This window comes from Juglans microcarpa x Juglans regia, chromosome 4S, assembly GCF_004785595.1.
Source record: "Juglans microcarpa x Juglans regia isolate MS1-56 chromosome 4S, Jm3101_v1.0, whole genome shotgun sequence".
Taxonomy (NCBI): Eukaryota; Viridiplantae; Streptophyta; class Magnoliopsida; order Fagales; family Juglandaceae; genus Juglans; species Juglans microcarpa x Juglans regia.
The window spans coordinates 23313150-23329651 of NC_054601.1; the positions used below are offsets into that span (position 1 = coordinate 23313150).

At 35.5% G+C, this 16502-nt stretch overlaps 2 protein-coding genes across 2 annotated transcripts; both read left to right on the forward strand.

The window, feature by feature from the left end:
• The first annotated feature begins 363 nt into the window (after positions 1–363).
• On the forward strand, positions 364–3254 carry LOC121262158 (leucine-rich repeat receptor-like serine/threonine-protein kinase BAM1). The gene has a single exon (XM_041164564.1). The coding sequence runs from the start codon at positions 405–407 to the stop codon at positions 3252–3254; it is 2850 nt and encodes a 949-aa protein (XP_041020498.1). The 5' UTR covers positions 364–404.
• An 8273-nt stretch (positions 3255–11527) lies between these two features.
• Positions 11528–15453, forward strand: LOC121262346 (leucine-rich repeat receptor-like serine/threonine-protein kinase BAM1). The gene is made up of 2 exons (XM_041164789.1): positions 11528–14214; positions 14671–15453. The coding sequence occupies exons 1-2, from the start codon at positions 11622–11624 to the stop codon at positions 15150–15152; spliced, it is 3075 nt and encodes a 1024-aa protein (XP_041020723.1). The 5' UTR covers positions 11528–11621; the 3' UTR covers positions 15153–15453.
• Positions 15454–16502: the final 1049 nt, after the last annotated feature.

Sequence of the window (16502 nt, forward strand, 5' to 3'; positions counted from 1 at the left end):
ACATAATACTAATTTACTAAAATATAATAACATATAATTAGAAATTAGAAATAAGTCTAGTATACAAATAAGTTATAAATAAGTTAAACACTAATAACTAAAATCTTTTATAATTAAAGATTTACTATAAATACTCATGTGCAATGACCATTAACAAGGGCATTTTGTTGATATTAATCGAAGAGTTTTGATTATCTTTTTAGTTAACTTCAAAATCAAAAGGCCACAAAAAAGTCTTGTTTAAAAAAATCGTTTAATTTTTTTTTTTTTTTTTTTTTTCCAAATGACCTTTATAAAAGGCTTCAAAGTTCACACTTGACTTAATACAAACATCTTTCTCATTCTCGCCCCATATCTACTTTTTCATTACCTCTCCAAACCAAATCAAGAAATTAAAGAGAAAAATGAAAATGCAATTCCTCCTTTCGCTTCTGCTTCTGTGCCTCCTCCATGTCCATCCAACCATTTCTGGCGGATACCTCCTCCAGGAATACAGAGCCCTCCTCTCCGTCAAATCCTCCATCACTGATGACCCACAATCAGCTCTTTCTACGTGGAACGCCTCCACTAGCCACTGCACCTGGTCGGGTATCACGTGCAACCCTTCCCGTCGTCGCGTGACCGTCCTCGACCTCTCAGACCTTCAACTCTCTGGTACTCTCTCCCCGGACGTGGCTCATCTCCGTTTCCTCTCCATCCTCTCCGTCGCCTCCAATCAGCTCTCCGGGGCCATCCCTGCCGAGCTCTCTTCCCTCTCCGCCCTCCGCATCCTCAATCTCTCCCAAAATTACTTCAACGGCAGCTTCCCCTCCCAGCTCTCCCTCCTCAAGAACCTTCAGGTTTTGGATCTCTTTAACAACAGCATGACAGGTGACTTGCCCTTGGCCGTCACACAAATGTCCGACTTGCGCCATTTGAATCTAGGTGGTAACTACTTCTCAGGTCGGATAACGTCCCAGTTCGGGCAATGGAAATTCCTGAAATATTTGGATGTATCAGGACCTAACCTCTGGGGTCCTATACCGCAGGAGATAGGAAACTTGACCAACCTCAGGGAGCTCTACATTGGACTGTACTCAAATAAGCACGAAGGTGGCATACCCTCGGAGATCGGGAACCTATCAAAACTAGTTCATTTCGGAGCCAGCTACTGTAACTTATCCGGCGAGATACCACCGGAGATCGGGAACTTGGTGAGATTGAAATCCTTGGACTTGTCGTATAACTTTTTTACAGGCGAGATTCCAGTGTCGTTTGCCGAGCTGAAGAGCATGAGGCTGCTGCAATTGTCTCGAAACAAACTCCACGGCGCTATTCCTGAGTTTATTTGCGACATGCCGGAGCTAGAGGAGTTGGACTTGTGGAAGAACAACTTTACCGGGATTATTCCTCAGAGGCTAGGAAAGAATGGGAAGCTTCAGTTTCTTGATCTTTCATCGAATAAACTGACTGGTACTCTACCTCCTGATATGTGTTTTGGGAATCGGCTTGAGCATCTGTATACTGAGGAAAATTTACTGTTCGGTCCAATCCCGGACTCACTCAGGAGGTGTGAGTCGCTGTCTGAGATCCGAATGGGGCACAACTTTCTCAACGGTTCAATGCCAAGTGACCTTCTCAGTTTGCCCAATCTCACCTACGTGGAGCTGCAGAATAACTGTCTGACCGGGAAGTTTCCCATTTCCTCGAGAAACGTTTCTCAATTAATTAAGTTAGATATTTCTGACAACAAGATTCATGGTGAGCTACCTAGTTGGCTCTGGAGACTTCCGGATCTTCTGGTTTTGAATCTTTCTCATAATTGTCTAGAGACTCTTGATGTGAATTTAAACTCTCCCAACATCTCCAACTTGTATATCCTAGACCTTCACTCCAACCAGCTCCAAGGGCAACTTTCAACTCTCCTACTGAATTTTCAAAATTTCAAACCAAATTTGGACCACTACAATCCAAATCCGAACTCTGTTTTCTTATCTGTTTCAAGGAATAAATTCGAGGGGACTCTTCCTACGTCACTGTGCAATGCTACATTTGATGCTCTAGACTTGTCCCATAATCACTTGATTGGCACAATTCCCCAATGCTTAATTGAAATGAGTAAAAATCTAAGCGTGATGGATTTAGGGGGAAACAATCTTACTGGAGTAATTCCTGATTCCTTTTCAGACTACCCATGTTATTTACAATCTTTGGTTCTGAATGGAAATCAACTGCAAGGAAAGCTACCAAAATTCCTAGCCAAGTGCAATACAAATTTGGAGGTTTTGGACGTCGGGAACAACCGCATTCAGGATACCTTTCCATGTTATTTGAAGAACATAGACACATTGAGAGTCCTTATTTTGCGATCTAACCAATTTTATGAGTCTGTTAATTGTCTAGACGCTAATACCACATGGTCCAACCTTCAAATTTTAGACCTGGCCTCAAACCTTTTTGTTGGTAAGTTCCCAATACGTTACTTTTCTAGCTGGAAGGCAATGATTGGAACCGAAAGTAAGACTGAAGATCTCAAATATATAGAGCCAAATCTCGATATAGGCTATCAAATTACGGCAAGAGTTACATTAAAAGATCACGAATTTGAGTTAGTGAAGATCCTAACTATCTACACCTCACTTGACCTGTCATGCAACAGTTTTGACGGACATATACCTGCAGTTATAGGGGAATTCAAAGCCCTATATGCCCTCAACTTATCTCACAATGCTTTTACAGGTCAAATCCCACAAGCTTTAGGAAACTTGACTGCTCTTGAGTCACTAGACTTGTCGAGCAACAAGCTCACCGGAGAGATTCCTCTCCAAGTTGCAGATGGTCTTAAGTTCCTGGCATACCTTAACCTTTCCTTCAATCAATTGGTGGGAAAGATTCCACAGATCAAGCAATTTACTGCATTACCAGAAAGTTCATTCGAAGGAAATATAGGATTGTGTGACTTTCCTCTAAAAGAAAAATGCATACATGAAGAATTGGGACCGTCACTTCCTCCATCTGAAGAATCTCACTCGTATTCTGGGAATTCAATTGATTGGGACTTCTTAAGTGCTGAATTGGGATTTGTTTTCGGCTTTGGGATTTTTATTGGACCTCTTATATTTTGGAAGAGGTGGAGGAAACGCTACTATAAACATGTCGACGACATTGTTTTTAAGATGTTCCCTCGGACATACTTAAGAATAGAGAATCGTCGAAGGCGAGCACACAGGAATCAAGGACGACAAGCACGAAGGAATCAAGGTGGGAGGGATTAGTGACAGTTACGAGGAGCAATGCTCAATGACGTCAGGTATGTCTCCAATTGATTTTTTGGTATGCAATTAAATGTTGTCCGTAGTGATGTATTATAAATTAGCAATATTGTTGAAATTCATAAGGCATGATCTCCTACATGGCAGGCTAGCCAGCTTGAACTGGATGTATAGATCATTACAAAGTTGTTCTGGGAAGTCCTAATTGAGAAAATAAGAAAAATCAGGGAGCAATATGGCCTAGTTAAATTTAGTTCTGCAACAGTGCTAGTTATTTAGTTCTGCAACAGTGCTAGTTAAATTTGTTGGGAGGTTTAGCTGAAAGTTATTTTAGCTAACTTTTACCTAAGTCAATGCTAATGAAATTTGATCCATAATATTCTTTAAACTTTCACTATCTAAATATTTTATAAAATCCAATGCCAATATACCACTAAATGTAGACGTGGTTAGCATAAAATAATTAAATATATAAATGAATCTTATATATTTATAAATATAGGTGTGCCTATCAAGTTGTAACGTTCACCACGCTAAGACTATGGCTAGCATCAACTGCCACAACCATAAGCCGATCCTCGTACCCAGTCCAGTCACAAACAACCCATATAAAAATTCACGAATCGTTCTCTCATTTTTTTCTGTCTATTGTGGCATGTGGTATATATACATATTGGTCAGGTCCGGGCCACCATCCAAGCCTCTTCCCATGTGCTTGGCCAATTCCAGAACAAAAAAAAAGAAGCCTATATACAATAGCTGTGACCCACTTTGTGGAGGCCCATAATCAGGTGGCCCGTGGCCATAGGGTGGCTCCTCGAGATCAGCCATTATCTGGTACTTGCATATTTAAAAAGGCAGTTCATCAATCCTCGGATTAGACGGAGTTAAAAAAAAAATTCAATCAAAAAGAAAATTACAAAGGAGGAATACTTTTGTATTTGTAAAGGAAAAACTAGATTCTTTCTTAAAAAAGAAAAGATAAAAAGCCATGAAATAGTAAGGGGTAAAGCGTTTGGGCTCTTCCACAGCAGTACATTTTAAAAAGAAAAAAAAAAAATTGATGGTATTCCAATTTTATTAATAGCTCTGATTTTTTGCGAAAGAAAATTATAGTTACAACCAGACATTTGAAGGTTACAAATAAACATAAAGACTCATGTATCAAAAATCAAAAGACTCAACTATAAACTAAGAAAGCTAAAAAATTACAAACCAAATAAAAAGAACAAATCTAAGAAACCAACCTGTAAGAAGCGAAACAAAATCACACATGTAAAAAAAAAAATAAAGAAACGAGAAGCAAAGACCTAGTACTTCACTTTGATAACCTCAAATAAGAAAAATCAATTATGTCTATGCGAATAAGGCATCTTAACTGACTAGATAAAGTATCCTTATTATCAATCTAGTTTGTATTTAAACTTTCAAAATCCTGCTTAAATAAGAAAATCAGCTACAACATTATCCGAATATAGATATGAGTAATTTTATAATCCCACAAGAGTACTTAGAATCTAAATTAGTTCGAGCAAAACTCTTCATGCGGTGATTCCTGAAAACATGTAAAATCTCACTGTATTTAAAATTAAGCTACGCATTACTTATAAAAGGAACACCACCCAATACATTAAATAGTAATTCATGCGACGTGATTTCTGGGAAGGGGTGGGAATTAGAGCTTCGGGCATGCAGATTGGGGGTTTGCTCATTTCCTTTTTCTTATTAACTTATAAGATTCTTAAGCTTACTGTACAAAAAAAAAAAGTCTTAGGATGAGTTTGGATAAACAGTTCAGATGAGATGAGATGATATGTTTTGTTGAAAATTAAATAAAATATTGTTAAATATAATTTTTTAGTATTATTTTATTTTAAATTTGAAAAAGTTGAATTTTTATATTTTTATATAAAATTTTAAGAAAATTATAATGATGAAATAAAATAAAATAAGATGAGATATTTTTGCGTATCCCAACCCACCTTTAAGCTTTTGTTTTTTACTAGTTGTAAGTGAAATTGTTTTGAAAAACTATGGTACGTAAGTAGATACAACCAGCGAATCTGTCTCCACCCAACTCACTCTTTCCAACTTCCTAACCCCACTCCCCATAAAAACATATTACTAAACTATACAATAAGAGATTATAAAAATAACACCCTGGCCTCGACCTTCCACAACCTTCAACCCTCTCATTCCCTCCCTCTTCCCTCACACCAAAATTAGTTATGTCACCCTATTTCATACTCTCACTATCATACAAACTCTTAATGCTATCGGCCTAACTACGTACGTCCAAACAAATATGGGCCCTTGATTCTAAATGTCAATACATGGGATGATGTTGATCCTTGGATTAGGGTTATTAGAAAAAAATATTGTACCATATACATCGTTCTCCACATTATGACACAACATCTTTAAACTATCAAACAAATTCGTAATAAACATTTTACAAATCAAAGAGGTTATCCTTTGAAAAGTTTCTATCAAACAAAGTCATCTCCGTCGGCTGGGGCGACATTCTATGGAATTTGATTTATTCTTGTGGCAATCCAATTTGATAACATGACTCGACAAGAATTTGTTACAATTTTTTGGGAGAGTTTCAATGAGACTTGGGCCATAGAGCGCAGGCTTGAGCCGAGAAATTTTTGGCCTGTTTTGTGACTTCGAGAAACATCATACAGAAAATTCGTTCGAACGAAACTCAAGTAAATAGTTTTCTCGAGAAGTCGTTAGAGCAAATAATGCGATAATTGTGAAATTAGAGTTTCCACCATACAATCCTCTATATATATTTATTATAAATAGTATGACTATTCTAAGTAGTGTAATTTCACCCCATTGTGTACTTTAACAGTTTTCAAAATAATAAAAATTTATATAACTCCATAGAGATAACTATGTTGTCAAATCACGTAAATTTTTATGTCTTGTGATTGATTTCTTGTATTACTTTACTTTCTTTTATCATTTTTCACAACAAACTCCCTCTCCAATACCATATTAGAGTTTGGGTGGGGCTACTCTGACGCCCCACCCTTACCACTTGGCTTACCGCCCAGCCTTTTCTTTTTTCTATTTTTTTTTATATTTTTTTAATATATTTAAATATTTTTAAAAAATAAAAAAAAAATACATCAATACACTTAAAATCACTTTCTTAATTATTAAAAAAAAAAAAAAAAAGTCAAGCGGTCACTTTGAGCGGTCAAAGTGAGAGATAAAGTAGTATTTTCCTTAAGAGTTTTGCTTTTTCTTCTCTTACTTATATCAAGCCATCACTCCGTTCAGTCGTTTATTTAGAAATCATCTTCTTCTTTTCTCTCCATTTTCTTCCCAAAAAAAATGAAAAAAGAAAACTCTTTTCAGCATTGTTCACCGCCACATCAGACATTCAAAATTAGTGAACTACAATGAATCTCACCAAGTCATACAGTTTCCTATCTTGATATTGCAATCCGTCAATCAAGACAGATATTTTAGTCATCCCTAAATAATTTTATATTTGTCATTTTTAGTTATATCTTTTATATATTTTTTAGTAATTTCTTTTATGTAAATAAATGACATATGAAATAACTTAAATGACAAGTTTTGTCTTACACTTAGCATACCTACTGTAATCATATGTTGGTTGAGCATACACCTCTTTTCACTCTTATAAATTATTGTAATACAGAATTCCTTTATTGAAAGTGGAGTGCTATAACCACACAAAAAAAAATCTTATAAAAATAAATTTATAAATTAATATATTTTGATATGATTTGTTAGATCTACTTTATAATAAAATTAGTTTTATAATCTAATGAGTCTTATCAAATCATATCAGTTTGTAAATTTATTTTTATAGAATCTTTTTATAGCTAAAACATTTTGAATAAATGTTGGAAAAAAAATACGGTCTTTGTCTATAACTGGTAATAGGCTAAGGTTTAGGTCTGTCTTGGTTTTACAAACCTTTGAAACTATCTCATCTCATTGTATCTCAACATATAAATACTATTTAAAACACAAACATTTTTTAATTTTTAATTTTTAAATATTTTCATCTAATCATTATAATTTTTAAATTTTTAAATTTTTAAATAAAAATAATATTTTAAAAATATTTTCTTCAATATTTAATTTTTATGATATGGGCGGTGCATGAAAGATGCTGAAATCGGTAGCTTTGAGTAGTGTGGAGTGGGGTAGAGCAGAGGGGCCGAATAGCGGTGTTGATGTTGATAAAGACCTGCCACCTGGATGCTTGCTTTCCAAATGACAAGATGCTCTCTGTTTCCACCAGAAAAGACACTTGCATTTAAAGGGTCCTATGGTCTTACCACATTAAACGACAACCCTTCCTACGACATCGATTGTGTTGTGTCGACCTCTTTTTGGGGAGGGAGCGGTAAAAGGACTCCTTCGTCATTTTGAATTTTACCCATCTGATCTACTTTTCTATGTATTCACTGGTTATTCCGGTCGGGACCATCATATCGCGTGACTCTGCCTTCACCCTTCTTCATTAGCCAGCTCTGATCACTGTGAGCCGCTGATCCCACTACACTGCGATACGATACAATACGTTGGGTCCAACCCAGGAAAAATATGTAAATCTTACAACATTTGGAGGTTGATAAGGTAATTTCGAACGGTGATAATGCCAAAACACTCCGTCTCGTGTCTCTCCATGTCAGTCAACATTGTTTGACCAGCTTTATCCAACCCCAAACAAAATTATAATGCTTAATAATTCCCTATTATTACTGTTTTCAATACTCTTGAGTAAAGAATCTTCTACCTATGTTCCCTATTATCACCCAATTTAAATATTGGATTATCTAAACATCTTACGAATTAAAAAATTTCAATAAATGAATAACTATATATAAATGAGATATGTTTAAAAGGAAAAAAGCTTGGGTGTTTAAAAAAGTAATAATAAGAAAAACTCGATTGCTAAGGTTAGGGGTGTAAGAATTTTGGTTCGGATAAAAAATATCAACATGACGGAACGGTTTCGATGAGACTGCTTAGGAGTCGTTTGGATTCAGAGATGAGTTGAGATATTTTGTGAATAGTAGAATAAAATATTATTATAATATTACTTTTTAATATTATTATTGTTTTGATATTTAAAAAAGTTAAATTATTTATTATATTTTATATAAGAATTTAAAAAAATCGTAATGATGAGATGGGATGAGTTGAGATGGATTTTGAATTCAAATTAAGCCGAATGGTCAGTCTCGATCCAAGAAAGTAAGAAATTCGGTCTAGTCCCCTTTTAAAGTGGAGTTTTTTTATTATATAACATTTTAAATATTTTTTTATATGATATTTTATAATTTTTTTAAGTAGTTATATATCTTGAAAATAAGTAATATGTAATTTCTTTCTAACCTAATTATTTATTCTTAGACTATACAAAATATTAAAGGTTAAGAACTTTAACATAGGGTACTAATTATTAATTATTGATAATACACATGCTATTAACATTATTAATTTATTTTACTTAATTAAAACACTTAATTAGTTTAGTATATACTTAGTTAGACAACCTAGATTAAATCATTCAATTCATTTTTTTTCATTTTATATAATTTTTTTTGTCAAAAACATAAAAAAAAAAGGTCAGACTAAAACACCTCAATAAGACAGACCAGACAAACCAAAGCGGTCCGATTCAAAGGCTTTCTCAGTCTAATCCGGTCCGAAGTTTTGTTAGACTAAAAAATCTGATTATGTTCAAAATTCTCTTTCAAAACTGATCGGACCGAGTACACCCCTAGCTAAGAGTTTTGAAATATGGGTAGAAGTGGGGCAACCCTCAATGTTGTCCATCCATTTCGCGCGTTCCGGTACAGTTGGTAATGTGTAGCATTTGGAGAGAGAAAAAACATATGTGACCACTTGATCATGATTAATCAAGCAAAGCTTTATTCATAACCAACAGTGTTTAATTAACGGGATGGTTAATTAAGGAAGCTAAATGAGCAGAAATGGTTTTTCTTTATTGCTTTTTATGTTCTTTTGGTGTCTTTTAGTTGTGTTGCAATGAAAATTGTCTACATGGTGACCTGAAAATTAGACTGGTAAATAGTTTGTTTGACCCTGCAAACGACCCTACACAACACCAAAAGCAAAATCAAATGATAATTAAAGTAGAAGCTGTAAAGAAAATTCTTAATAAAAAAAAAAAGAGAGAAAGGGGATCCAAAGTTTGGTTGAACTAAAGTAGTTTTGGGGGGTTAATTTTCCAGATTTTGCAGAGTATTCTGGTATCATGAATGCAACATGATTATGACAGTCAAACATGTAGTCCCCAATTCACAAACTCACCTAATACTTTTACCTCCATTATCCACATATACAATCTATGTAGATTATGTTTGGATGCAGAAATGATTTCATTTCATCATTACAATTTTTTTAAATTTTTATACAAAATATAATAAATAATTTAACTTTTTTAAATTTTAAAACAATAATAATATAAAAATAATAATATTCTAATAATATTTTATATATTCAAACTTTCAACTTTTATTTAAAATCATCTCATCTCATCTTACTATTCAAACAGAGCCTTAATTTTCTATATATGTATACTCCTTTTAAATAATTAGAAACATTTTCTGGCACTCCCCAAAATCTAAACAATCTCTCAAATTGGTCATCCTCTTATAATTTAAAATAATTCCAATGTTCCTAAAAAATTTAGAAATAAAAGCAATGGAAACCTTTTTACGTCCTTATTTAAATGAGAGCCTTTAAGTGGAGATAAATAGATACAAAAAATAGAATTTAGAGTATTTATTCTTCTAAAACTCATTTTATATGTAAATATTTTAGATCCTATTAAATGATTAATAAACATTATAAAATTATTTATCTCTTTTTCACTTAGATGCTCCTTTTTTTATAAATTGAAAATGAGTATTAATTTCCTAACTAAACATACATGCTAAAAATATTTATATTGGATTGGAGTTCAATTAGTTTGTGCTTTTTTATTTATTTATAAAAACTAATAAAAAAATTAAAAAAGACAATATACGTACAATCATTTTTATAATTTTTTATATAATTATATTTTAAATTAAAAATATTTATATAAAACCATATCACTTTTATTAATTATTCTATAAAAATACTTATCATTTAAAGGATAGTGATACGTCTACCGCTCCCAGCTACTGCTGAGAGCTACCGTTGGTATAATTGTTCTTCTTCTTTTTGTTGACTTTTTTTATATGTATTTTTTTATACTTTTAAATATTTTTTAAATAAATAAAAAAAATCATAATATTATTAAAAAAATATTTTCTTAATCACTAAGTAAAAAGAAGAATTAAAAATAAAAATAAAAAATATCATCGGTTACATCTAGCTATAAGAATTAATGGTAAGAGTATCATTTTCTTGGTTCCCGCTAGTTATTTTCATGTGTTTTTTTAATACTTTTAAATATATATATATATTTTTAAAAAGTTCACAATGTCATTAAAAAATATTTTTTTAATCACAAAGTAAAAACAAAAGTAAAAATATAAAACAAAAAAAAACAAAAAATAGTGCAATCATAGAGTTGAGAGCGGGATGCTTAGCATTTTTTATTTTAAATAAGACAATCTAAAATACCTAATAAAGTGACATATTCTAATCTCACGTCTCCTCTGAACTAAAAGCCAATCAATCTATTTAGTCTATTTTCAAAAATTATTTAAAGAATTGTTCATAAAATGAGTTATATTTGATTATGTAAAATTAAAATTACTACAATAATTCATTACATGCAGTGAATACTGTTTATTTTTCAAATTATTTTTATTATTGTTTATACTTCATTTACTCTCTTATTTGCTTTTACTTTTACATTTCAATACAAATTCTTTTTATTGTTAATTATCTAAAACATCTCTATTTTAGTTTTTGTTCTAAACGATATCTTAGAAATATTATTTATCCAATTTTTTTCATATTTTGATTTTATTTTTTATTTTTATTTGACTTATATATTTTTATTTTGTGTATATATGACTGAATTATATTATATTGTATATAATAATATATTTTAAATATAAAAATATATATGGATATTAAAATTTATTGGTAGAAAGGAAAGGTTTAAAATGAATAAAAATTATTATTTAAATAATATGAAGAAAAAATAAATAAATTGATATATGATATATTATAAAAGTTATTATATAAAATAAAAAAAATTAAATTAAATGATTTATTTTAAAAGATAAGATCCATTGCTCTCAGAAAGAATAATAAAATTCACTCTCCAGCCCCTCTCCCACTCCCACTCCCACTCCATCTACTTCTCTCTCTCTCAACCAAACCGAGGAAGGGAAAAACAAAATGCAACTCCTCCTTTTGCTTCTCCTTCTGCTCCACTTCCACATACATCCGGCCCTCTCAGGAGACCGCATCTTCCCGGAATACAGAGCCCTCCTCTCCGTCAAGTCCTCCATCACCGAAGACCCACAATCAGCTCTTTCTACCTGGAACGCCTCCACCAGCCACTGCACCTGGTCGGGTGTCACATGTCAACCCTCACGTCGCCGGGTGACCGTCCTCGACCTCTCCGGCCTTAACCTCTCTGGTAGTCTTTCCCCGGACCTGGCTCACCTCCGTTTCCTCTCCAACCTTTCCATCGCATCCAATCGGTTCTCCGGGGCCATCCCCGCCGAGCTCTCTTCTCTCTCCGCCCTCCGCGTCCTCAATCTCTCCAGCAATGGCTTCAACGGCACCTTCCCATCCCAGCTCTCCCTTCTCAAGAACCTTCAGGTGTTGGATCTCTACAACAACAACATGACCGGTGACTTGCCCTTGGCCGTCACTCAAATGCCCAACTTACGCCATTTGCATCTCGGTGGTAACTTCTTCTCGGGTGGGATCCCGTCCCAGTACGGGCAATGGGAGTTCCTGGAATACTTGGCTTTATCCGGTAACGAGCTCCAAGGTCCTATACCGCGAGAGATCGGAAACTTGACCAACCTCAGGGAGCTCTACATGGGATACTACAATATGTACGAAGGTGGCATACCCCCGGAGATCGGGAACCTATCGGAACTAGTTCGTTTCGACGCCGCCAGCTGTAACTTATCTGGTGAGATACCACCAGAGATTAGCAGGCTCCAGAAGCTTGACACTCTATTTTTGCAAGTAAATGCGCTCTCCGGGCCTTTAACCGTCGAGCTTGGGAACTTGGTGAGCTTGAAATCCTTGGACTTGTCGAATAACTTTTTTACAGGAGAGATTCCAGCGTCGTTTGCCGAGCTAAAGAACTTGACGCTGCTGAACTTGTTTAGAAACAAACTCCACGGCGCAATTCCTGAGTTTATTGGTGACATGCCGGAGCTGGAGGTGTTACAGTTGTGGGAGAACAACTTTACAAGGATGATTCCTCAGGGGCTGGGAAAGAACGGGAAGCTTCAGCTTCTCGATCTCTCAACGAATAAACTGACTGGGACTCTGCCTCCAGATATGTGTTCTGGGAATCGTCTTGAGACTCTGATTTCTTTGGGGAATTTCTTGTTCGGTCCAATCCCGGAATCACTCGGGAAATGCCAATCGCTGAGTCGGATCCGAATGGGGGGCAACTTTCTCAACGGTTCAATACCAAGAGGGCTTTTCGGGTTACCCAATCTGACCCAAGTGGAGCTGCAGAATAACTATCTTACAGGGGAGTTTCCGGATACGGATTCGATCCCGGCGAGTCTTGGCCAGATCAGCCTCTCCAACAACCGGCTTTCCGGGCCGTTACCTCCAAGTATTGGCAACTTCTCCGGTGTTCAGAAGCTTTCCCTCGATGGTAATAAGTTCTCAGGTCGAATCCCACCCCAAATTGGGAGGTTACAGCAACTTTCGAAGCTGGACCTCAGCCACAACGAATTCTTGGGCCCCATTGCTCCCGAACTCAGCCAATGCAAGTCGTTGACATTCATCGATCTTAGCCGAAACCAGCTCTCCGGCGAGATACCGAACGAGATGACTGGTATGAGGATTCTAAATTACCTGAACATTTCGAGAAACCATCTGGTTGGTAGCGTTCCTGCTTCAATAGCGACTATGCAAAGCTTGACCTCTGTTGATTTTTCTTATAACAACCTCTCTGGTTTGGTTCCGGCCACTGGCCAATTCAGCTACTTCAACTCCACGTCGTTTGTGGGCAACCCTGACCTCTGCGGTCCTTATTTGGGTCCTTGCAAGGAAGGGGTCACCAATGCTGCCGGCCAGGCGCACGGGAAAGGTCCCCTCTCTGGTTCTTTGAAGCTACTGCTTGGGATTGGGTTGCTTCTTTGTTCGATTATCTTCGCAGTGGCGGCAATCTTCAAAGCCCGGTCGTTGAAGAAGGCCAGCGAGGCTCGCGCGTGGAAACTGACCGCATTCCAACGGTTGGACTTCACGGCCGATGATGTTTTGGATTGCTTGAAGGAGGATAACATTATAGGCAAAGGTGGTGCTGGTATCGTGTACAAGGGATCGATGCCTAATGGTGAACATGTCGCCGTGAAAAGACTACCGGTAATGAGCAGGGGTTCTTCCCATGACCATGGATTCAATGCGGAGATTCAGACCCTGGGAAAAATTAGGCACCGTCACATTGTGAGATTACTGGGTTTCTGCTCAAACCACGAGACCAATCTTCTGGTTTATGAGTATATGCCAAATGGGAGCTTGGGTGAAGTTCTTCACGGCAAGAAAGGGGGTCATTTGCTCTGGGATACTAGGTATAAGATTGCCGTGGAGGCTGCAAAGGGTCTTTGCTATCTTCACCACGACTGCTCGCCACTCATCGTCCATCGAGACGTGAAATCAAACAACATTCTGCTCGACTCCGGTTTCGAAGCACATGTTGCTGACTTCGGCCTGGCCAAGTTTCTGCAAGATTCGGGCACTTCCGAGTGCATGTCTGCAATTGCTGGCTCCTACGGATACATAGCCCCAGGTATGCTTTCAATTAAGTTTTGATTCACTCCTTTTTCTTTTTGTGATCGTGTTTCTTTAGATACGTACTAGTTTTTGTTTCAAAGTCTTAATTATGTTAAGGCTAGTGAAAAACAAGACTCTTTTTTTTTGTCTCATATTGTGGTTTGATTCAGTTTCTGCATTATTGTGATAGTTGCTGTCTGTTTCATACGAGTTTTGACTCTTTAAGCCACGGAACCATAATTCTCTCATCTTATTTATTGTCGAGACTGTTTATTGTCGACAGTCATAAATAATTTTTTATTTTTTAGAAAAAAAAAAACAATTCCATATATCATTAATGTTCTGGGGCTGCATTGAGTTATAGTGTCGTTAGTGTTTCTGTTACAACAAATTGAAAGTTTGTAGATTTAAATGGTAGATTACTCAAGTTTGGTATTTTATTTAAAGCAAAAATCAATGTTTCTTCATGCAGAGTATGCCTATACTCTTAAGGTCGATGAAAAGAGCGATGTCTACAGCTTTGGTGTGGTTCTCTTAGAACTGGTTACAGGCAGGAAACCAGTTGGGGAATTCGGGGATGGTGTGGACATAGTCCAATGGGTTCGAAAGATCACAGACTCAAAAAAGGAGGGAGTCATCAAAATTCTCGACCCAAGGCTACCCTCAGTTCCTCTACAAGAACTGATGCACGTATTCTATGTTGCAATGATGTGTGTTGAAGAGCAGGCAGTGGAGCGCCCAACAATGCGCGAAGTGGTTCAGATCCTAACCGAGCTTCCAAAACCACCGAGCTCTAAACAGGGAGAGTCAACATATAATAACATAATCACAGAATTATCACCACCACCACCAGGCACTGCCCTACACTCTCCGACCACCACAACAACCATAGACTCGAACGACAGCCAACATGCACCACCTCAATCACCACCACCCGATCTGCTAAGCATTTGAAGTGCTTTTAGTTCATTGGAGATGATGGGAGTCTTTGTTCTGAATTCAAGGATTTGTGTTATTAGCTTTTATTTTGCAGGGTTCTTTAATTTTTGTTATCTGGGGGAGGTGGGTTTGGCCAGTTTGGTCTTAACTTTTAAGGAGTTTTCACTTTTTCACAAAATGTTTAGAAGTTTGTGTATAGTAGCAATTGGTGGGTATTTTTTTTCTTATTTCTCTACTCCTTATCATGTAGTAGTACTGGCTGCCGGCTGGTGCTTCATCCTCTGCTATTTTGTGTATGGCAACAGCTGTTACTGTTCTGGGCCTGATCCTCCATCACTGTAAACATCAAGTGGAGGAAGCCAGTGGAGGAAGCCAGAGCGTTTTGAAGGTGCTTGTGACGTGGGAATGGGGGGAAACGGAAGATGATTTAAATGGGTTGGGTATTATTTGGTATAGTAAAATGTGTTTGTCGATATGAATGATGAACTGATAACCCGCACCACACCCCCCCCCAAGGGGGAAGATGGGTGCAGTCAAAGCAGTCCTTTCAATTGCCGAGACTGGGGTTTTCCTGATGCATATACCGAGTGGAAACTGAAAAGTTCAAACTGCTTCTGTCCTCGAGGGGCCCTTCTGTGAACAACGACGAAAGGTCTGGATTAAAATATGGCAGTAAAAAATACCATTTTATAACCATGTTATTTTTTAACTTATATTATAAAAATATTTTATTTAAAATAAAATTGTGTAAAGAGTTATTAAAAGGGTCATATGTATATTATATATTTTTTCGTCAGCCACAGTTTCATATTGGTCATTAATATATGGTAAAATATCTTGTCAGAAGTTAGAATATCAAGAAGTGAATTTTAAAATATTTATTGATAATTTAATATTATCTAAAAAAGAACATGAATGGTGAATTATTTCATACATGTATCTCTTAAAATTCGTTTAAATAGTGAGATAAAATAAGATGATTTTAGATAAATTAAATAAAATATTATTAGAATATTATTTTTTAATATTATTATCGTTCTGATATTTGAAAAAGTTAAATTATTTATTATATTTTAAATAAAAATTTGATAAAATTATAATAATGAGATAAGATGAGATAGGTTGAGAGTGTTTTGTGTCCAAACTATTATATCTTGAATAGTTTGTTTTTACAATTCTTCTCAGCTTATCTCATCTCATCTAATAAAATAAATAATTAAATTTTATAAAATATTTATAAAATAAATCTTAAAACAAAAAAATATTAAAAAATATATTCTAATAATATTTTATTTAAGTTTAAACTTTAATCTTAATTCATCTGTGAAAATAAACGAGAACTAAATAAGACTATATACTTGAATT

What these genes read in the sequence shown, in the direction of transcription:
- LOC121262346 (XM_041164789.1), top strand. Translation starts at nt 11,622, where the DNA reads ATGCAACTCCTCCTTTTGCTTCTCCTTCTGCTCCACTTCCACATACAT. An exon ending in CTACGGATACATAGCCCCAG is followed by an intron (nt 14,215 to 14,670) that starts GTATGCTTTCAA and finishes TTCTTCATGCAG; the next exon opens with AGTATGCCTATACTCTTAAG.
- LOC121262158 (XM_041164564.1), top strand. Translation starts at nt 405, where the DNA reads ATGAAAATGCAATTCCTCCTTTCGCTTCTGCTTCTGTGCCTCCTCCAT.